Below are 22,713 nucleotides of genomic sequence, written 5' to 3' on the forward strand. Positions count from 1 at the left end.
CCCAGGTTAAACGGGAGTGAACCATTTTTTCCATCAACTTCCCGACGCAACTTAGAAGGGCTATAGGACGATAGGCGTTTAAGTCAGTTGATGGTTTTCCAGGCTTGAGGATGGGTATGACACGCGCACGCTTCCAACACGTTTCAAGGCGGCCGAACTCCCAGGAGGTGTTATAAACTGCGAGGAGTTGAACCTTGGCGCTAGTTGTCAGGTGAGAGAGGGTAGTGTAGCTTATGCCATCTGGTCCAGGGCAGGATCTTTTATTGGTAGTTGCCAGAGCCACATGAAGTTCATGCATAGTGAACGGTTCGTCAAGGAGGGCGGTGTTAGGAGAAGAGATAAATCTTTGGGGAGATAGTGGCACCGATACGGCTGATGAACGAGCAATTATCTTAGAACAGAAAGCCTCCGCTGCGTCAAGACGAGAAATATTCGCATTCAGAGCTACGCACTCAAAAGGAGTTAATGGTGCCGGCTGACTACTGAGGCTGCGCACAATGCTCCAAATCTTCGAAAGGGGCTTTCTGGGATCGAGCTTTGCGCAGAAAGATCGCCATTCCCGTCTTGCGAGTTTGTCCAAATGGCGCTGAACGTGTTTCTGTGCACGCCTAGCAACGCTGATGTCTTCTCTGTTATTGGTCCTGCGTGCTCGTCTCTCTGCTCTGCGGCGAATTGCTCGAAGTCGCTCATATTGAGCATCTACACTTGAGTACACTGTTGGTAAGGTTACAACTTTAGTGCTGGACGTTTTAGCACGTGCTACAGCATCAATAAAGTTTTCATAATCAAGGTGGGAGAGCTGCAATTTCTCTAATGTGTCAGAGAAAACATTCCAATTCGTGTAGCGTACCTTAAGCCGCTCGGAACTTAAAGAAGCACCACTAACCTTAATATACGTAGGTAGATGATCGCTGCCATGAGTTTCTATGTCCACATTCCAAGTTGCTGAAGACGACAGAGGCGCAGAAATCATAGAAATGTCAAGGGCACTAGACCTTGCACCTTGATAAAACGTTGCCAGGCCGTTGTTGAGGAAAGTTAAATTGTTGGACTGTGCAAAATCAAATAACTGTTGTCCTCTGGCTGTTGATCTGGTGCCTCCCCAAGCAGGATGGTGTGCATTGAAGTCGCCCGTTATGATGTGTGGTGCAGGAGTACTGCGCACTATATCCTGAAGGCGGTCAACGTCAAATGTGACACGCGGGGGTATGTAACCAACGATCACTGTGAATGACATATTCATGATCTTGACGGTGGCTGCAACATATTCATTCCGTGAGTCGGCAGGTATCGGATGTGAGATGGAGGTGACGTCTTTCCGAACAGCTAAAAGAACTCTGCTGATGTCAGTGCCGGTCATCGAGTTCTGAACGGTATAGCCTGAAAGACGAATGGTAGTACGCAGACGAGATTCTGATATGGCAACAATCGGGAAACGGTGTTTTGAGACAAATTGTCGGAAATCAGACAATCGTGGACGAAGGCTACAGGCATTCCATTGAAAGATTGTGGCCGTGTTACGGATGCTTTGCACGCTAGGGAGAGTAGCTGGTCTGTTGACTGCTACTGCCATTGTGCAAGTAGAGGTGAGATGAAATCAAGGATTGTAAGGATGGCGTGTGCCACCGGCGAGGAGAGTGGTGTAAGAAAAGCGCGGATGGCCTCAACAAGCGAGCACAGTAGGGAACTGGTACTGGTACCGTCGGAGGTTTGGCGTATAGATCTTTCGCGCGAATGGTTCCAGGCTGTATACTGCGGCTGCCGTGGAGTATTCAGACTTGTACTCGCTATCGGAGGTGGCTGAACGTTTTGGCGCTCTGGAAGAGGAGGGAACTCAACTACGTCCTCAATGCGTAGGTGACTCGCTTTATCTTTATCTTTATCTTTATCCGATTGTTGAGGAGCTTTCTTTCCCGGCGATGATTTTTTTCTGCTGCGACTGCCCCGAATTTTATTTTGCTCAATTAAAGCAGATTTTGCTGTCTTATAATCTGTATTTTTGGAGTTCTTGTATTTGTAGATGATCTTCTCCTTTTGATAGGCAGTGCATTGAATAAAGGTCGCCTCATGCTGCTTCCCGCAATTTGGACAAAGGGGGTCATCACTTGCACATTCATTTCGGCCATGGCTCCCACCGCAACGGGAGCAGCGCAAGGCAAGTCGACAAGCGCTAGCCACATGGCCGAAGCGCTGACATTTGGTGCATTGGCGCGGTTTTTGAATATACTCGTACACACGATATCTTGTGTAGCCGAGAATGACGTATTGCGGCGCAGATTCTGTCGCAAATACAATCCGGATGTTTTCTGAATTGCCAAGCCGGCGGACAGATTTGATTGGAGCTCTCTGTAGTAGCGCAGAGTAAATCTCTGATTGAGAAAGATCCAGGGGGACACCCTTGATGACACCAACACCGCAGTTGCTGGGACGAGGCTCATAGGCTTGAACGGCAACTCCAGCTATGCTTGTTAATTGCAGAAGGCGTTCTGTAGCGTGCGCTGTACGGGTGTCAACTGCCAGAAGGTTTAGACGCTCGTTAGGGCGAACTTGAAGAACACCGTCTGGAGCCACAGATTCAAATCCTTGTCTCAATGTCAGTGGATTAAAGCGGGTAATGCGGTGTCCAGAATCCACTGGCTTGATGACAACTGTAAGGTTGTGCCTAGGCGTTTGAGTTACATTGGGAGTGTCCACACTCAAAAGTGACCGCTTTGAGCTGCGACGACGCTTGGAAGGCACTTGAAAAAATTTCTCAGACCCTTCTCCGGACTTCGCAGTGGTGTCCATGTAGATGATGGTAGACGAATCTGACGAATCAGAAAAATCATCCTGACCTGAAGGTAGCGGCAGATCACGGCTTAAGTTGGAAGCTTCAGGGATGCGATGTCCATGGAGGTCTGGATATGCTGGTCCTGACGCAGCTGGAGCAGAAGGGTAGCTGCAGGGCACCAGGTGTGAGGTAGCAGGTAGGGCTTGCACAGCAGGTATGACCAGCTGAGCTGGGCCTGACGGAATGTCAGGAGAACATTCAGGTGTTGAGACCGGGTGCGGCACCGGCGGAGCCGCACCCACCGTCGGAATCATACCTCGATGTTGCAGTGCAGGTTACTTGAACAGAAGTGTTCAACACCGATCACAAAACATCCACAAAGATTAGCAGAGACGAGCGGGCACAGCCCGACAGCTCCCTGACTTCTTCGTCTTTTCTTACGACTTTCTTTTCTACGACTAGATCCATTTATTGACGGAAGCCTAATAAAAAAAATAAAAGCGAAAGCAAAGCCGCCATGCGACTGCCTGAAAGGCACCACACGCGCTGGTCGACTCCTCCCACCGCCTGCGGGGAATTAAAAAAAAAAGCAAAGGTGGGAGCCGGACGTTAATCCGACTTAAATTAGGGAAATCAGCTGCACAGGGCAAAAATTCGAAGTTTCTAAGAATGCTCGGAACGTGTAGATCGAGTTCCCGCGGCAAAAAGACGAGCTCAGATTCCTATTCAGTGCACCTTTCATACACAAAAAGAACAAAAATTAAAGCGTAGAGATAAGATGAAGGTGAAAAAATCACAGTTATGGCAGAGTTTTTTTTGTCACTTAAAAATGAACAAGTGATAAAAATCAATAAGACTTCGCCAATAAGCGTCAGAATGCCAGAAATACAAAATATGGACAACAAAATATAGTCTAGTAACTTTCGGGATACAAAGTAGCAATAAAGAATTGAAAGAATAAAACACACATGACAATTCAGAACAAATAAGGTGGAAAGCAATCTGAAGTTGCTGCCTTGCCTTTTGTTGTGGAGAGGACTGTTGACCGGTTCTACTGGCCAGGTTGCCCACTATGTCCCCAGGGTCCCACTCAATCGAACGTCCGGACTAGCTGTCACATTATCCAGGTGCTGAATTCCGAAGCCGCTGTAATCAAGCGTCAAGGTGTTGACGGCACATCTAATATATGTATGACATAATGAGCTTCTCGTTTTTGTTCCCTTAATTCTCCTGGATAGCTTGACCATGGCCTCGGGTCTGGCATAGATAGCATAAGCGGGTTCTCGGAAAGCTTCAACCCTCACCTTTCGATCGTGTTCTACGTGACATTCGCGGTAACACAGGACCTACGTACTACCTCGGCCTCTGTGGAGGAGGGTCGCGCTGGAGGGCGCTGTCATTGTTAGGTCACAAACAACATAAATACCTGGGAAATTAGGAGACTGGTCAGCCACCGTAGCTCAGATGTTAGAGTCCCTGACACGAAATTCGGAGGTGGTGGGTTCGGATTACACCGGCGGCATGTGTTTGTTTTTGCGCTACTTTGTAATCCACTTTCTTTTGAGTGTTAAAATAACTGAACTTTTCAATTTGAATTACATCTTTAAAGAATTCAAAAATTTTTGACATGCTAAAATCCTTGTTTTTTGTGCGCTCCATACGTGTTTTATTCTTGCGGTCTTTTCCACAATTTCCTCCTTAACCAGGGTGATTCGAAATTGCGGTATGGATGCAAGCATGTTTATAATAACGCCTGATGCAATCATGCAAATGTTTTCTGCCACAGAAGCATACTAGAGGTACCAAATAATTATTTTGTGTGGTATGCCACTCATCATGAACGTTTTTCTACTGTAGTCTAATTTCCTAACTAGGATGCATTCATTACTGAATATCTTCCCGAACGCTTTTATTGCGAAATGTATGGAGTGGGAGGAGAGTTCCCAATGGACGAAGTTAGCCTGAGGACTTAATTAAGCATCGAACTTCGCACCTGACTGACAGAAATATCACGTGGCCTGATATTTTTCTCTTATTCGTGCAGTTGTCGTTTGAGAAACATCTCGGAGATGCGGACCTTGCCGATGTGGAAATCGAAGTCGACTTTCGCCAATTTCCTGGCCAGCGAAGATCTTTCAAGGCACACCGCATGATCTTGGCGCAACAAAACGAGGTCTTCAGGGCCATGTTCTATGGTTCGCTCCCTAAAGAAGATCGTATTGTCATCACTGACATCCACCCGGACGGCTTTCTTGGCTTGCTTCGGTAAAATTTTCGCTTATGAACACTAACACAGCTGAAAACCATTACGCGTTCCTAATTGATGTTGTGTCAAGTTATGAATTAGTTTCATATGATGTCTTTGCGTGTAAGTGCAACTTCATCGGAGGCCTGTGCCGGGTAAATAATATAGAAATCGTACTTCTTATGCGCAGTCAAGTAATAATTGGGAGCACGAAGCTTGGCAAAAGCCTATGGAATTGTCGAGGCTTAGCCCGGGTGAGGTGGGGTAGCGAACTGAATCCGAAGATCTGTCATCGCGCCGGAAGGAGCATTACACATGAAATTAATGGGTGGAGGTTGTGAAGTAAGTTTCCTCCCCAGATATTACTCGTATCAGACCTTGACAAGTTACCTGGATCATTTCTCTCGTAATCGTGACCGCAGCTTTCTGGTCGCCGGTGATTTGGTCGTCAATTCAATCAGATTAAAAGGAAACTTTTGGGCCCCTCACCATGCTTGCTAGAGATGTGAAAACAACAGCTGTAGCCTCTTTGAAAATTATTTACACAATCCACAAGCAGTCTGTCGCAACTCTGTTAAAAGTTCGGTGAGGCCGATGAACCCCTTTCTTGAACGGTCTATTCCAAGTCTTCACCATTCAACACTGCAGCTATTGTTCAGCGCCCGTGAATCATATGGCGCACGCCTAATATGATCAATAGCCAGAAATGGCACAGCGTTGACAGCATCGACTTTCATTCTCCATGGAATTGTCGGTGGCAGTTGGACTCGCCGGAATACCGAAGGACTTTGGCGGCGGGCACAATTTTTTTTTACGGCGCCTCAGTACTGGCGTCTGATGTTGTATTGTTCCTCCTCCTTTGGTTATCGAACCCTTTGATCCACTTTGGGAGTATGCTTATTGGCTAGGAGGTGAGAAGGAGGGCTACTCTAAATAAACATTACAGGCTGGCGATGCAGCTCAGTCTTACAAGACTGTAGCTGATAATCAAGCCATATCATTCAGATATACATATCTAAATGGCCTTTTATAGGAGTAGTGTAGTTTATGGGGTTTAACGTCCCAAAACGACTAAGGCTATGAGAGACGCCGTAGTGGAGGGCTCCGGAAATTTCGACCACCTGGGGTTCTTTAACGTGCACTGACATTGCACAGTACACGGGTCTCTAGAATTTCTCCTCCAAAGAAATTCCAGCCGCCGCGGCCGGGATCGAACCCGCGTCTTTTGGGTCAGCAGCCGAGCACCATAACCGCTGAGCCACCGCGGCGGCGGCCTTTTATAGGAATAAACTGGAAAGACATATATTACTATTACATGACACCAACGATTTCAGATCCGTCCAGACCCTCAAGATGATGAGCACAAATATTTACACTTTTACAAGGGTCATTGAACACACTGTAACTTGCAGGATGCTAGTGAAAAAAAAAACTGGGCGGTAATATTTATCTCGCTAAAGGTAATTGTTCGAGGGAAACAGATTGTCTTTCTCAAGTACATGTCAGTGCCGCAACGCTGCTAACTGCTCATAGAAGGCACGTAGAAGGCGTAGAAGGAACAAACCTGGCATGGTTTTGTGACGTCTGCGATCGCGAAGTTTACAAGAGCAGCACAAGGATAGAAAAAGAAACAATTCTACCCCACCTGATTTACTGAAATTGGGAGGCATTCGTACTTTATGTGTGGGAGATAGAATGGAATAAGTAGTCTTTAATTCACGTTTGCATGAGGCTCGAAGAACAGTGCGGGTACTCCTATTGAATGAGTGCAAAGAGCAAACGAATTTACGATTCTAACCTTGTCAAGAAAAAATATTTCCATTCACCTATTCGACCCAAAGATACATTTTTATGTGGACTGCACCTTGATGCACGAAAAAACCACTGAATGGTACGCGACACACTCAGTAATACTAATCCATGCCTTTATGAAATTCAGAGTTAGGAACAAAGCTGCATTCCTGGAAAGTAATGCAGCTTTATGAGAGATGAAGCTGCCTCTTTCTTGGAGGCTTCAGGACGAATGTGTTATTGAAGATTTCGTTAATGTCATTCTCCATGCCGTTCAAGTTGACTTCAAAGAAAACAAATGAACAGTGTTAACTCTTATCAGTGCAAGTTTCTTCATAATTTGCAGGCATTGCACTTCTACCCGCACGCAGAAACTTGATAACTTTCCCAAGATCAAGACCGTTATAGAAGCGCATACGAAACGAGAGCAAAACGAGTCGCCCTTCAATGCTTTTCGATCAGTAGTCTTTTCAGTATATTTGGTTGAAACCATCCTAGGTGTAGGCTGAAAGGTTTCTCTCTGTATTTGGCAGGCACAGAGTAAGGTATTCTGCAGACAGACCCCAACGCAGGAAAAGGGTCAACGTTACAAACGTTCATGAGTGGCAAAAAGAACATATGGCAAAGAAAGAGCTTGTTTTGAAGTGAATAATGCTCACGACAGACTGACTAGATCTAAATAAGGCAGCTAAAGAGATGGGACGCGAACACGCGCCGACAGAACAGAAAACACTGGCTTTATTCGGATTTCTGTCTGCATGGAATAAGCAGCAAAATTCTTTGGCTACTTTGAACTGTGCTCAGTATCCAAGTTACACAAAGCAGCAATAAAGAAGTGTCGTTAAGTGGATGGAAGCAACGTTTCGTTGGAGTAGAACATAAAATCTAGCTTTCGACCGCGTTTTACCATGATCATTGAGAGATAATTCTTGGAGGGAGAGGCAAAAAGCCGCAACAGAACTTCAAGAAACCGGTGCCTTTTTTACGATATTGCATAAATGCTTCATCCTGCACTCAGGAAGGACATAGTCCAATAGAGAAAGCCGCACTCATTTTTGGGGTGGATAAGCCATAGGTTGGTCAAATATTTGGGAGAATCCCCCAAAGTTGAGTAGATTTTGAAATAAGGGAGTAATTACTCAGTGCCATCCACCCAAGCGCAGCCATACGGCTACAAGCTTTCCTTTGTAGCCGTATGGCTGCACTTGGGTGTATGCCAATGAGTAATTACTCCCTTATTGGATAAGCCATAGATAAGAGTACAAGATTTTGCCAAGTTTTTCCTTCCGCCTATTACCCCACGCATTGGTAACCGTTTTGGTAAAGCTTTGTGGCAGTATGTTTTAATCAGAGAAACAAGAATGAGCAACATTTGAAATATAATCCTACAGGGCTCCCGCTCATCACGGCAGTTTCTAAGGAATACGCGCTTGTCTACAATGCAGGTACTTCTACAGTGGTCGACTGGTGGTGGAAACCGTGCAGCAGGCCGCCTATATCCGCACCGCTGCTGACAGGTACATGGTCCCAGAACTCTTCGACCAATGCAATGATTACGTGAGGAGCAACATGAATCCTGATAATGTATGCCCATTTCTGGACTACGTTCTGGCCATTGGTGAAGAGTACACGGGTGCCCCTGCCACAAAAGTCATTCATGCGGACAGTCACGGCGTGCTGTTTTCTAAAACGTTCCGGTCAAGTATGGAGCACACCGTTAGCTACATTCTCGACTGCGTCACAAACGTTCCCGAGACATCTGTGGTTAAGGCAGTGCATGAATGGTGCAAACAGCAGGTTAGAGAGCGCCCTGTGGATGCGGAGGAATCTGCTGCTCTCCGGGAAGCCATGCTGCCCTTTTTCGATAAGCTTCGCTTTCTCGCACTGACGGCAGAACAGTTTATTGAAGGGCAGAATTCATGGGGTGTCCTCAGGGCCGAAGAAGCACTATCGATCCTTAGTAATATTACAAGGGAAAGATCGATGGCCATGCCGTCCGGATTCTGCAATGTTCGGGTATCCCGAATGGAAGGAAGGCAGGATGATGCAGAATTGTCAAACTGCATGGGGTATTATCCTACATGGGGTGTATATAGACCAGAATTTTGAGCCTCTCCCGGGCGCGGCCATTTTGCACCGACTGGCGCGCCGCGGTGCGGGCGTTTCTTTGGGGACTGCGGGGCTGCGGCAGTTCCGCGGCCGCGCCTGCATATAGCCGCGCTTAGGGCGCTAAAAAAACATTGTCGAGCATACTTCCGCTGCGTGGCTGTGTTTCAGGAAGTATTTACGTTATCAGAGCGATAACATTGACACGTTTTAATGGCATTTAGTTTGACATTCAGGCTAATTGTGCCGGCGCTTAGAACGCGCTCGTGCTTATATCGAATTCCGTCTTGGTGCTCCACCGCAAAGAAACTATTTGTTCAATATAAAGCATTAGGTGTGCGGCTAGCATGCAGTTCCAATTCCCATGCACTCTTATTCCTTCCTGCCGGCCGGCCATAAAGCAACCCCCCTTCCACAAACAGGGCTTTCTTGTCGCCGCGCCAGTTTATCAACAAATTACCGCTGTGAGCTCAACTTAGTCGCAGCGCAAACAGAAAACAAATCTTGTCATGGTTTATGCAACCTGGTGCATAAAAACGTACTTTCGCTTAATTTGTCAAAAGCTTATTGAATAGATATGAGCAGCTAATCCAGCTTTCACTAATTTTGAGGTCCGAAGTCCTGTTATTTTATTCAGGAGCTCCCGCCGCGTGTAAGAGCGTGCGTAGCCGTTTGGCTAAGCGTGGAAAATATAAAGAAATTGCGCGTATTTTCCTATGAATAAGGTAGATACCGCACCGCAGCGGTGGCTCAGTGGTTACGGCTCTCGGCTCTGGCCCAAAAGACGAGGGTTAGATCCCGGCCGCGGCGGCCGAATTTCGATGCAGGCGAAATTCTAGAGGCCCGTGTACTGTGCGATGTCAGTGCACGATAAAAAACCCCAGGTGGTCGAAATTTCCGGAGCCCTTTACTACGGCGTCCTTCATAGCCTGAGTCGCTTTGGCACGTAAAACCTTAATAAACCAAACCAAACTAAGGTAGATACCAACAGCAGAAAGATACTATAGATAAACTTTTACCCCCCAGATACCTCTGACATGCGTGCGGAAAAAGCAGCTGAAATCGGTAGCGGTCGTGCTTACAATCCTGTGCATGAAATGTGTTTAATGGGAACAAGAGCAAGCTCAGCGCAAGGGTGCCGAACACGTACTGGTGATCGAAAACACGCGCTCCGTCGGGACAACCTTCAGTCTGCAGCTCGCCTATCCAGTTACTACTCCACTGAGTCAAATCAATAGATCGACATTCTGATGCCTAAAATTAGCACAGATGATATCGCACGTAAAAGGCGACAACAAACGACACGACAGAGCAGAAATCTGCTTAGAAGTGCCGGTTTCCAGTCCGTACACTACCTGGTCGACTACCCTCGAATGTCAGGTTAACGAGTAACTGCGCGCAAGATAACCGCAGTACTGTCTGGAAGAGGGAAAATATGAGTAGTGATGCACAGCCCACACCCTCATACTTTAGCTGATGGAGCACAACAACGGCAGAAGCGAACACGTAAACATGCGTTCTACGCGCGGCGCCGGCGCGACCCGCAGTCCCTCGGGCCGCGCGCGCCGACAGATGGCGACTGGTGTCGAGAGTAGGAGCGCGACCGCAGCCTGCGTGCGAGGGTAAACAAATCTGGTCTATAAGACCTAGAGATAATCCTTACTATGAACAGATTGCCAGAAATTGGCAATAGGTTGCGGAATAGTCGAGGGCCTTTTTTTTTCGACCAGAAAAGGAGCCTAGACATTTACTTCTGGCTGACTGCTCACAATGACGGCTGGCAGTTTACCAAATAAGTTGGGCAGATGTGTTGTGGGTAGCAAATCCCAGTTGTTTTTTCTACACGTCGGAAAACAACGCTCTACCATTTTTACAATGTATTTGAACGAAGTCAAGCTGGCATGAGTGAAAAGGAAGAACGTACCTGCAGCTTCGCATACTTAGTGTAATGTTTGAGCGCCATATATGTTGAAAATACGGAAAGATGCCACTCACACTATTGAGCTGTAATAAAAATGAACATTTTTCGAATAAAATTATTAGTATGAGTGAAGGTCCTTCAAAGGAAACGAAGAGAAGTTGGCAGCCGTTGAGCGCACATGTGGCGAACTCGCTGCGCATTCTACACGTCTGCAGGCGTTCCTTGAGGACATGTGCTGCTGTCACCCAAAACAGGTAAGTAGATCTCGTTTGTTGTATGAGTTTGTCCAGAGAGAAGATGCAGACCGAAGTTTACAGTTCGTTTATTAAGGCGGAAGCCTGTAATGTCTCATCGTTGTAAGCAGCAGTTGTCGACAGAAATGTCGCGCTTTTCAATTGGTCGAAATGGTCGTGACCTCACAGTGCGCGAATTTCAAACGGAGCCAATTGTACTTTGGCTAGTAACCATGCAACCAATTGAAGGGATCGTATACTGATGCTCCAAGTGGGACTGAGCTTAGTCAGTTTGCTGAATTACCCAATTAGCCTAATTAAATGTCTTAGTCAGGGCATATAAATAAATAAAACCGAGTAGGAAATTGGTCGAGCTCGGGAATCGAACCCCGGTCTTCGGCGTGCGAGACGAGCATGCTATCCACTCCGCCATGCCAGCTTTTTTTTCCTTCAACATGGTATTTATTACAGTGATGTAATGTTCTATGTACATGAACTATATACAAGCCATTATGAAAACAGTGTTAAACAATACATATTGAAAAGACCATGCACTAGAATAGGGGCAATGCAGAGCACATCACTAATAGTGAGTGCCACTCCGGTTCGTACTCAGTCTGGGCATACACGTCTCTGAGATGAACAACCATTCGACTGAAGTGATCCTTTGTAGACATAACAGGTTCACAGTGTCTGTCCATCATGCGGGTTTTCCAGAGGCTGTGCAGTCCAATCAGAAAGAACATGTCAAAGGGTTCATCAACAAATGGCAGCGCAGTGAGATAGCGAACAGAATGTGGAGTCAGATGAATTCTTTTTTTAAATGTGCGTTGCAGGATATACCAGAAGAGTACTGCATCTTTGCAACTGATGAAACAATGCTCAGTTGTTTCTGGTTCATCACAAAGGCGGCAATTAACGGTAGACACAAAAATGCCCTTTTTCTCTAACCACGTTCTAACGGGCAACGTACCGGCGTGTAACTTAAAGAAAAAGGTCTTTGTACACGGCGAGACTGGCATCTTACGTACTCTTTTGAGTACGTCATGCCCCGGTAAACCAAAATACAGAGAGCGGTACATGGGCGGAGGGAAGAGCATACTAATCAAATCCTTATACAACTTTTTTCTCGACACTAAAAAAAGGAACTCAGGAGAAAAACGAACAAGTAGGAAACGGACAGCCAAATACACCTCTTGCATTATGCCCCACAAACACGGACGGTCACAAACATTGGAAGACACAATGAGGTTGGGTAAAACATGAACTAAATTTGTTTGCAGGAATGAGCGTACTATTCGGTGTGTAGTGTCACGGAAAAACTTGAAACGTGACACTATCTGTCGGACATAGAGGTGAACTAGACCAAGGCCGCCAGCGCTTACAGGCCGAAAAAGGTTATCACGCCTCATGGATTCAAAAGACGAATCTCACACAAAAGTAGCGAAAACCCTATGAAAACGCTGGATAGTAACTCTTGCGCAAAGAATAATTTGCAGTACATAATATATTTTAGTGGCGAGAAACAGATTACAGGCGGTCGCCCTGCCAAAAATTGAGACGTCATGGGGTCAAACGTTTGAGCATAGCGCTGAAGAGTTGACACGCGGTCTTTCCAATAATGTGCGCTATGCTTATAGGCACTCAAAGGGACGCCAAGGTACTTTGGTGGCCTGCATGTCCATGTTATACCAGCATATTCAGCAGGTGTCGAACCCCAGCTACCAAACCAAAGACCGCAACTCTTAGAGCGATTAATCCGACTTCCTGACACCGAACCAAAGTCCTCCGTTAAACGAATAACCTCATCGATGCTTGGCTTATCAGTACAAAAAAACGCAAGGTCGTCTGGATAAGCCACTACCTTCAGTTCGTGGCCTATTATTCGGAAACCATTGACAGCTCTACTGTTTATAACACTTATGCAAAGTGGCTCCAAGTATAATGCGAACAGGAGCGGAGACAGTGGGCACCCTTGTTTCACCGAAGACTGAATTGGGACCGGTTGCGAGAGACAGCCATTAACAATGAAGCGCGTGGTACAGGATTTGTAACAAAGGCGTATGCCAGTAGACAGTATTGAACCGAGATTGGCGTGATTTAAAAGTGCAAAAAGAAATGAATGGCAAACTCGATCAAATGCCTTTGCCAGGTCAATTTGGAGCATTGCTAATTGTTCTTGAGCGTCACTGCAATCCTGCAACACCGTACGCGCTACATGTAGGTTAGATTGTATTGATCGTCCCCGCAAGCCACATGTTTGATGAGGCCCAATCAAAGTAGACATTGCAAGCTGCAGCCGATTTGACAGTACTTTAGCAAAAATCTGATAATCTACATTAGAAAGCGTGATTGGTCTGTAGCCATCTACAAATCGAAGTTTTTCCTTATCCTCGGTTTTTGGTATAAAGACAATATGACTTTTCGTAAATGACTGAGGCAGAAATTCAACATAAATACTTGTCTCAAAACTTTGGAGCAGGACAGGGGCGAGAACGGATTTAAATGCCTTGTAAATTCTCCTGAGAGGCCGTCAGGCCCCGGGGTTTTCGAAAGCGGCAATTGATCAATTGCATCTTGCAATTCACCCAAGCTCAAAGAGCCACTTATTGCCTTGCATTCATCCTCATTGAGTGGGTTAATCATGGACACCAATCGCGCTATATGATGATAATCAGCAGTGCTAGACGTGGCAGCAAACAGATAGCTATAGTGGTTTTCAAACTCGGTAACTATGACATCTGTACTTGTGACCAGGACACCACCACAGTAGAGCTCAGAAATTCGCTTGGCAGCCACGTGACGACGCTCATCTAGCAAGGCCTGTCTAGTAGGCTCCTCAGAGTGCAGAGCACGATTGCTGCGGGATCATACACGGCCCGCACGATAGCGTTCTGCATCAAACTTCTGAAGGTTGCAGCACTAATTTTCTCTGTGTACAAGCCAGGAGCCTCACATTCAAGCGCATGCAGATTATAAAGACTCTGAAGTAACCGTTTCTCCTCACCATGCTTAAGATAAGACTTCACGGAGCCGATCTCAATAGCTATGCTACGAACTTCTAGCTTAAACATCTCCCAAGCTGCAAATAATGGTTTGGTTTGGTTTGGTTTATGGGGTTTAACGTCCCAAAGCCACTAAGGCTATGAGAGACGCTGGAAAAAATGGGACATCCATGACCAAGCAAGATTCCAAAACTGTCATCACTCGCTGCTGAAAATGCTCATCATTTAGAAGATCAGAATTAAGCTTCCACAGTTCCCACTGCGGCTGAAATTTGGGACGGGCGCATTCTCCAATCCGCGCAATGACCATAGCATGATCTGAGAAAGAAACAGGCTTGACATCACATGAAATGTGCCGTTTAAGGAGATCGACAGAAACGTAAATGCGATCAAGGCGTAAATGTGAGGCTCCTCTCATGTATGTGAAGGCGGATGACAATCCGGTAGCAATTAAACGTACGTTTTCGGTAATAGACAATAATATACCAGAGTTCTTATCGGCGTTTTGGTTAGGACCTGTGCGATCGCGTGGGTCGCACACACAGTTGAAGTCACCCATGAAAACGACATAACGATCACATCCTAGGAGAGTTGCAATTGCATGAAAAAAACTGCTCGTTGCACCGGATTATTTGAAGCATACACATTGATAACCCTCCACGACTCGCCATGCAGTCGAAAGTCACAACATATCAGACTCCCTTCTATGTCAACCTGTTACTTAAAGTCAGAAATAGGTAGACTCTTCTTTAGGAAAAGAAAGCAACCTGCCGAAAGTCCCACTGAGTGCGACACACAGACGTTGTAATCTGTTAGGAAAGGTCGCAGGGCTATCTCTGTATCCACTTCACTTTCTATCTTAGTTTCTTGAATACCGACAATGTCTAGCCGATTGCCCCAAAGCAATCGGCGTAACTGTACCTGTTTCTGCCTTGAACGGAGTCCACATACGTTGAGTGTTGCGACAGTCAACTGCTGGTTAGACGCCATGGTGGCTAACTTGAGCTTCAATCAGGCATCTACGATGTCTGGGGGCATCACTCCGGAAGGTGAGGCCCCCCTAGAGTTGACGCCCTTTCTCCTTGATCTGGAGCGCCGAGGAGGTTTCTTATTCTTTGACTTTAGACGGCGGGACTTGTGCTTGGCGGGGACACTGTCCTCCTCAGAGGAGGCAGAACTCGGAGACACACCGCGCTTCGAGGCCACACTTAAAATTTGCTCATCGGCATCACAGTTGCCGTCGGGGAGTGAAGTGCCAGGTTGGCACTCTGTTACCTCTGTGGCACATCCGGCAGGAGCCTCAGAAGATGTAGCAGTGCAGGCACTCGGCGCCGGAGCCACACCGTCGTCCTTGTCTTCCTCTGGCCCACGCACAGCACAGGCACGTGCACCAAGAGTGCCATCACTGACACTGCATATAGCTGGAGCCTGCTCCGCCAGGCATCGACGCTCATCATCTGCAGACAGCTGCTCCATCTGTGAAGGCTGGGTAGGCTCATGCTGCACAGCAGGAACGGGGCCAGACAGCGCGTCAGTAGTCGCTGAGTCAGTGGGCGCAACGGCTGGCGTGCCACCAGCAGCGTCCAAAACTTCTGTTGCGTCCATCAAGTGCTCCTGCAATGCGTCGTCCATGGCACGGGTGCCACCGCGTAGCTTATCAGCATACTACACTACGCACTCCTCTGTAGTATGGCCAAAACGCCGAAAATCATCCCACCGAGGAGTGCGGCAATGACGGCGTATATAGCCAACCTTGTGGCAACGGAGACACAGTGGTGGCCTTCATGGCACTAAAACCAGACATTGTACACCGCAAATTGTCAAAATGTGAGGCACGTCGTTGACAGTGACGCCATCAGCAGGAGTCAAGGCAACGTCTCGATTCAAGGTGCACATGCCCTCCATTTCTGGAACCCTCCAGTGCTCCACTGTGATGGACGTAATCGTTCCGCAGGCGCGAAGGGCGTCCCGAATGTAAAAATCTTCAAGATGTTCTGGGAGCCAAAGTATCTGGAGCTTTATTGTCTTCGGTTCCGAGTCAATCACTAGACAACGGCGGTTTTTCACTTGTAACTCCTGAGTGCTCACGAGCTTAGCTTTCGCTAACGCTGTCTTGCACGTTATCCATACGTGAGATATCTGAAACTGTCCGATAGAGCTGATGTGACAGAGATCAATGACACCCCGTAAGGCATCTCTAAAATCCTGGGACGATAGGGACGGCCAGCAAGGTCCGCATGCAGAAATACGGAGTTAAAAACCAGCTTACCAGCAGGCAGACGGGGAAGAACAGTACGGTAAGTATTACTGGCAGCAGAAGCCGCAACAGTACCTCGGCCTAGGGCCGATTTATCCATTTCTGCGGAGAGCATCAAAAACGCGACGGTTCGGAACGCCGTCTTCGTCTTCCTCAATTCCAATTTTCCGCCATGCCAGCTCAATGGTTTGGAATGAACAAAGGCGCGTCTAGTGAATACGGTGCCTTCGCTCACTCCCATCCTCCTCCCTCTCTTTCGGCGAGGCTTAGGTGTCCACCGAGATATGAGAGACAGATACATTTCCTTTCCTCAAAAACTAATTTACCGATTAGCGAGGCGTAGAACCGAATGGGCGATGGCGTTCTATGGACTCCCTAGCAGCATTGCAAGACGCTGTCACGTTCCGCTCTTAGAGGCGAGGCTTAAGATCTTAACCACACATCACTTTAGGTCAAAAAAGTGCCCCCCCCCCCCCCCCCCCCACTGAGTTCTGACGGCTGTCCACCGAGATATCTGAGAGAGGTACTGCATAATTTCGTTTCCTCAAATACAATTTTCATTTTCTTCATTACGGGCCCTCTTTGTCTTCTTTCACTCCCAATTCCTCCCTTCCACTACGGTGCGGTTCAGGTGTCCACAGAGATGACAGAGAATTACTGCGCCATTTGCTTTCCTCAGAAAGCGTTGCATTCAAAGGGCAAGGCATCGCGCCGAACGGATGGTGGTGTTCCGTGGACTCCCTGGCAGCGCTACAGCACGCTGTCCCGTTCCACTCCTACAGGCGAAGCTTAAGCGTCATTAATTAGCATTTAATTAGTATTCAGACATTAATCAGTGATTAATCATTAATTAGTGGTTTGTCATCGCGAGGAAAGGAAATTACGCAGTAACTGTGTCACATATCTCGGTGGACACCCGTCAAAATTCAGGGGGGCACTTTTTTCACCTAAAGTTTGGTCACTGATGTGTGGTTAAGATGTTAAGCTTCGCCTCTAAGAGTGGAACGCGACAGCGTCTTGCAACGCTTCCAGGAGTCTATAGAACGCCATCGCCCATTCGGTTCTATGCCTCGCTCGTCGGCAAATTGGTTTTTGAGGAAAGGAAATCTATGTGTCTCTCATATCTCGGTGGACACCTAAACGTCGCCGGAAGAGAAGGGAGGAGGATGGGAGTGAGCGAAGACACCGTATTCACTAGACGCACCACTGTTCTTCCCAAACCATCGAGCTGGTGTGGCGGAGTGGATAGCATGCTCGCCTCACACTCCGAAGACCGGGGTTCGATTCCCGAGCTCGACCAATTTCTTACTCGGTTTTATTTACTTATATGGCCTGACTTGAAAAGTTAATTAGGCTAACTGAGCAATTAAGGAATTAACTAAGTTCAGTCCCACTTACTTGGAGCATCAATATACGATCCCTTCAATTGGTTGCCTGGTTACTAGCCGAAGTACAATTGGTCCTGTTTGAAATTCGCGCACTGTGACGTCACGACCGTTTCGACCAACTGAAAAGCGTGACATTTCTGTCGACGACTGCTGCTTACAACGATGAGACATTAAAGGCTTTCGCCTTAATAAGTGCGGCATATTAAGGCGGAAGCCTTTAATGCCTCATCGTTGTAAGCAGCGGTTGTCGACAGAAATGTCACGCTTTTCAATAGGTCGAAACGGTCATGACGTCACAGTGCGCGAATTTCAAACCGGGCCAATTGGACTTTGTTTGGCTAGTAACCGTGCAAACAATTAAAGGGATCGTATAGTGATGCTACAAGTAAGCGGAAATCAGTTTAGTTAATTGCTTAATTAACTCAATTAGCCTAATTAACCTTTCTAGTCAGGCGAGATATATAAATAAAACCGAGTAAGGAATTAGTCGAGTTCGGGAATCGAACCCCGCTCTCCGGAGTGCGAGACGAGCATGCTAACCACTCCGCCATGCCAGCTCGATGATTCGGAACGAACAAAGGCGCGTCTAGTGAATACGGTGTCTTCGTTGACTCCCATCTTCCTCCCTTTCCTTACGGCGAGGTTCAGGTGTCCACCGTGGTATGCGAGACAGGTATTTCGTTTCCTCAAAATCCAATTTACCGACGAGCAAGGCGTAGAACCGAACGGGCGATGCCGTTCTATGGACTCCCTGACAGCGTTGCAAGACGCTGTCGCGTTTCACTCTTAGAGGCGAAGCTTAACGTCTTAACAACACATCAGTGACACAAGCAGCAATTGTAAATTAACTTCTGATTCTCATTGTTGGTGTGGGAAAAAGGAATAAACCATTTTTCTGTATTGCGCATGGTATAAGCCGGTGCAGTTTGAGTGAGGCAAGTCAAGTCTAGAAACCCTCGGTTATTGTATTGTACAGATATTTTTTATATGATTGCTAAGTAATATTGGTACAAGCTATAAATTGGTATAATCTGGTAGTGTGAAAATAAGGCATCGGTAGGAGAATGGTAGTCAACATTGGCAATGTAACGGACAGACTACTTTTGCTGCATGTAAATGCTATGCATATTTGTTTCTGTTGTAGTGCCCCACACCAAAAAAAAAACAGTAGTTTAAACGAGACAAAAAAAATTACCGACGATTACGTTACTTCCTAATGCGAAATTTGAGCGCAGCAAATAAGCTGTTTCACCTTTTTGATAGATTGAGGCAAAGAAATCGAGCAACACATGTATGCGCTATCACAGAATTTTTTTTTTAGCAGACGGAGGACTTCCATCGGTCGTCTCGCTCATGGCTCAGTAAGAACTGGCAGATAATTTCGCAGTGGCGAACGGCAGCGGCAATTTCGGCTCGGGCGGTGCACATATACAGATCCGCCGCCACCGATCTGGCTCTGCACAGGGGTTGCATTGGAGGAGGAGCGAAGAAAGGAATTAAGTTCGAGCCGGCGCTTTGACAACCGGAGACTCGCAGGAAGAGGGGGGAGGGGGCGGCGTGTACACCCAGCGGCAAACGATGGGGGCAGAAGCGCGCGCAGCAAGCGGACAACACGATAAAGGGAGGAGGGAAGAGATAGCAGCGACTGACTGATGCCGCTGACGCCGATAGTGAGTCAACCCCAGCTACGGATGAAAGGGGGGCGGAGCTGGTTACGAGGCCGACGCCGACGACAACGCCGACGACGATGCTGTTAAGAGTGGACAACGTGGTCCTGGGAGCCGGGTGTGACTCATCGCAAAGCAAGGGATATGACGAGGCCTGGCGCCGGCGGCAGAAGCATAGACGACGACGGCCGGGGCTGTTGCACTCCAAATCACCGAACCTCCGAACCGATCGAAGGAGGCTGTCTCCCACGGGCCTGGGAGAAATTACTGTCAGACGAGTGTCGTCGTTAGGCAAAGCTGCGGCGAGGAGCTTGCGACAGCAGCAGCACGGCGGAAGCACCGGTATACGTTGGCCGAATCGACCTTCGGGTCCCCGGACTGGATGATGCTACGCAGGGTCACGCTGAGCGAGGCTGCTAATTGAAAGACGCTGTGTCGAATGGGTCTCGTGCTTCGGCCATCCGGCGGGGGAGTTCGAGAAGGTTCAACCACCTGCGAGGAGACTGCGGGATTCTGCTTTCCCACGGAGGCAACGCACAGAAAACTTGCGGCAGTGGTCAAGGTGACGCATCTGTGTTTGATGACTGTCTTCCCCTTCTCATCCCCCGAGCTGTGAGAGAGCGAGAGAGCTTCAGCACCGCCAGCGTCATCAATGGCCCATCCGATTGGACAGCGTTATTCGAACTAAGTTCCCCAGTCAGGGATCTGGGGAACGCGAACCGTATTTAACGGGATGTCGTTGTGTGATCAGAGCATTGCATTCGATTCCATTCTCTTCTGTAAATATGTAGAATAAACCCTTCTGTGCAGTTTCCTCGATAACGCAGTCCGACATCGTCATTCGGAGCCGGTACCTGCGAGGCTAAACGAGTTAGTCATCTCCAGGACCCCTCCGTCTTCAACTCTGGTTCCAGCGGTGGGATAGAAGCCCCATCTTTAACACTGGTTCCAGCGGTTGGCTTGTGGCCCGTTCCTAACACTGGTTGGCAGCAGCTGGGATGCACCGTGCAACATCGTGCTTTCTCCACGGGTGAGCGTTTTGGCTTTTGCTATGGGATTCGCCAGGCTTTAGATTCAGAGAAAAATCTTGACTGGGAATCAAGGGTTTGTCATTTGAGAAGGGTTATTCTCAAGGCATTTTTTTTGAGTTAGCAGAGTCAAAGCGGAGAAAGCGTCACAATGGACCTAATGAGATTGTTGAAGTCGGACTTGCTGTTGATATGCGAGGAACTGTCAGTGGAAGTTCAGAACAAAGTAACCAAAATTGAACTGGGCGAAATCATTCTTAAACACGTCAAGGATAACGATCACCTAGAAGTTACATGGAACTTGATACAGGAGGAAAAAGCCCGTAAAGAAAAAGCCGAACAGGAGGAAAAAGCCCGTAAAGAAAAAGCCGAACAGGAGGAAAAAGCGCGCACAGAGGAAAAAGCGCGTAAAGAGGAAGCTGATCGGGAGTGGGAAAAAGAGAAAGAAAGAAAAAAATGGGAAGCTGAAAAGGACGAATGGGATCTAAAGCGTATACAGCTTGAAAACGAACTGCGAAGAAAAGGCGGTATTGTGAGAGCCGGAACTCCTGAAAGAGCAAGCGATGCTTATGAAATAGGTCCGCAGGCAAGACCCGCAAAGTCTGTGACCGTAGCCGAGTTGGTAAATCGCGACACCACGAGGGAAGTGGCAGAGAACGTGTGCAACCGGTACGGTAGTCCAAGGAAAGCCGCAGAATCCGAGACCGTGTCCAGTGTAGTTGGACGTAATGCTAAGAGAGAGCATTCCGAGATAGCGTCTCAACGACACGAGTGCGAGGATTCTCCTCCGAGTGAGGCAGGAGTGGCAATGGACAGCTTTGTCGGGACAGTTACGAGCGCGACCCTTTCAGTAGAGTCGATACAGGCGTCAAACCGGCAGAACCGCGTAAAGGGAGATTTTCCTAGCGAGAAAGGTTTCGAAGTTGAAACAGCGGAAACCCCTTTTGAGAGTAACAACCGCGGTAAGAGCGAGTTGGGATGTCACAGCGGCTTCAGTGACAAAGGCTCCGGAGAGGCTACCTTGGTAATACTGGCACAAGAAGAGTGCGAGGCTGCCGAGGAAAAGGATAGCCATAAGAGCCAGGCGGGCTCAGTTGTAGCTGAGCACTGCAGTGCAGAGAATGGCGCGCAGAGCGACAGCCAGGCGGGCTCAGTTGTAGCTGAGCACTGCAGTAGAGAGAATGGCGCGCAGAGCGACAGCCAGGCGGGCTCAGTTGTAGCTGAGCACTGCAATGCAGAGAATGGCGCGCAGAGCGACAGGCAAGCTGGAGAGGACAACTCCCGAGGGAATGAGCTGGGGATCTCAGGGGCAGTTTCATGTCCGTCTGTCAGCTGCGTGGCGCTGGCACTCTGCTGCGAAGGCACAGAGGCCAGTTTGGAATTTGAGGAAAATTTCCAAAGTGCGACTGAGAAACTAGAGGTAGCTAGGTATGATCAGGAGACGCACGCGGTACAGTCTAGGCGCAGAAAAAGAAAAAGGGCAAGAACCAAGAGAAAACAAATCAAATTCAAAGCCCTAAATTTGGTTGCGCGGACAGGTGCGAAAGAAAGAAATGCGGTGGAAGGAAAGGCGAAGCCTTCCCGCGTTGCGCCTCATAGACTTGGAACTGCAGTTAACGATCTGGCGACACGGGCATCTCGTTCGAAGGCTGACTGCAGTAATGAAAAGGGAAGAGCGCGTCTTCCAAGCAAAACTGGCGCGAAGTGCATAAAGGGGCATCGGCCTGCAAGAAAGACTAGACCGCGCCGTCCGGACAAAAAGCCAGTTAGGAAAAAGGCAAAGCGGCCCAAGAGATCAGAAACCGCAAGGTTGCGCGGCACTCAGCGCATGCGAACGCAGGCGTCGAACAACCGAGACGACACATGCAGGCGTGTTCGGCGGGCGCACTTGAAAAGGAATCGTCCTTCACATTTGGCACCGCATTCTAGGAAGCGCGCATCGCGAATGGGTAGCCGAGCTTCCTGCTTGGGGCGAGAGAAAGAGGCACCTTCTCGCGCTGGTCACTGCTCGTTGTCCAGAGCCAGAGTCGGTTATCGACATTGTAGGAGCGACCAAGGTTTTCGGAGAGCCTCGAGGGGGCGCGGAAACGACAGTGAGAGTCGGAGATCGTTTTTTTCTGCAGCCTTTTGTCACGAGTTGACCGCAGTACAATCAGTCAAAGCGCGACCCCGGCGGGCACGTCTGAAAGACTAATCCTTTCAACTCGGCGGCGGGGAGTCAGCTTTCCCCCCCGCGTGGCGATTCGAAGTAGCTGTTTCTTTTTTTATTCCTCTTTTTTTTGTGTGTGTTTATGAAATCAGG

General features: G+C 48.0%; 1 protein-coding gene across 1 annotated transcript; it reads left to right on the forward strand.

Annotated features, from left to right (window-relative positions):
* Positions 1 to 4,841: 4,841 nt before the first annotated feature.
* Positions 4,842 to 9,000, forward strand: LOC149346871 (BTB/POZ domain-containing protein 6-B-like). The gene is made up of 2 exons (XM_089585461.1): positions 4,842 to 5,035; positions 8,252 to 9,000. Exons 1-2 carry the CDS (start codon positions 4,920 to 4,922, stop codon positions 8,913 to 8,915), a joined length of 780 nt encoding a protein of 259 aa, XP_089441587.1. The 5' UTR covers positions 4,842 to 4,919; the 3' UTR covers positions 8,916 to 9,000.
* Positions 9,001 to 22,713: the final 13,713 nt, after the last annotated feature.

This window comes from Amblyomma mixtum, chromosome 4 (genome assembly GCF_055824585.1).
Source record: "Amblyomma mixtum isolate Tamu chromosome 4, ASM5582458v1, whole genome shotgun sequence".
NCBI lineage: Eukaryota > Metazoa > Arthropoda > Arachnida > Ixodida > Ixodidae > Amblyomma > Amblyomma mixtum.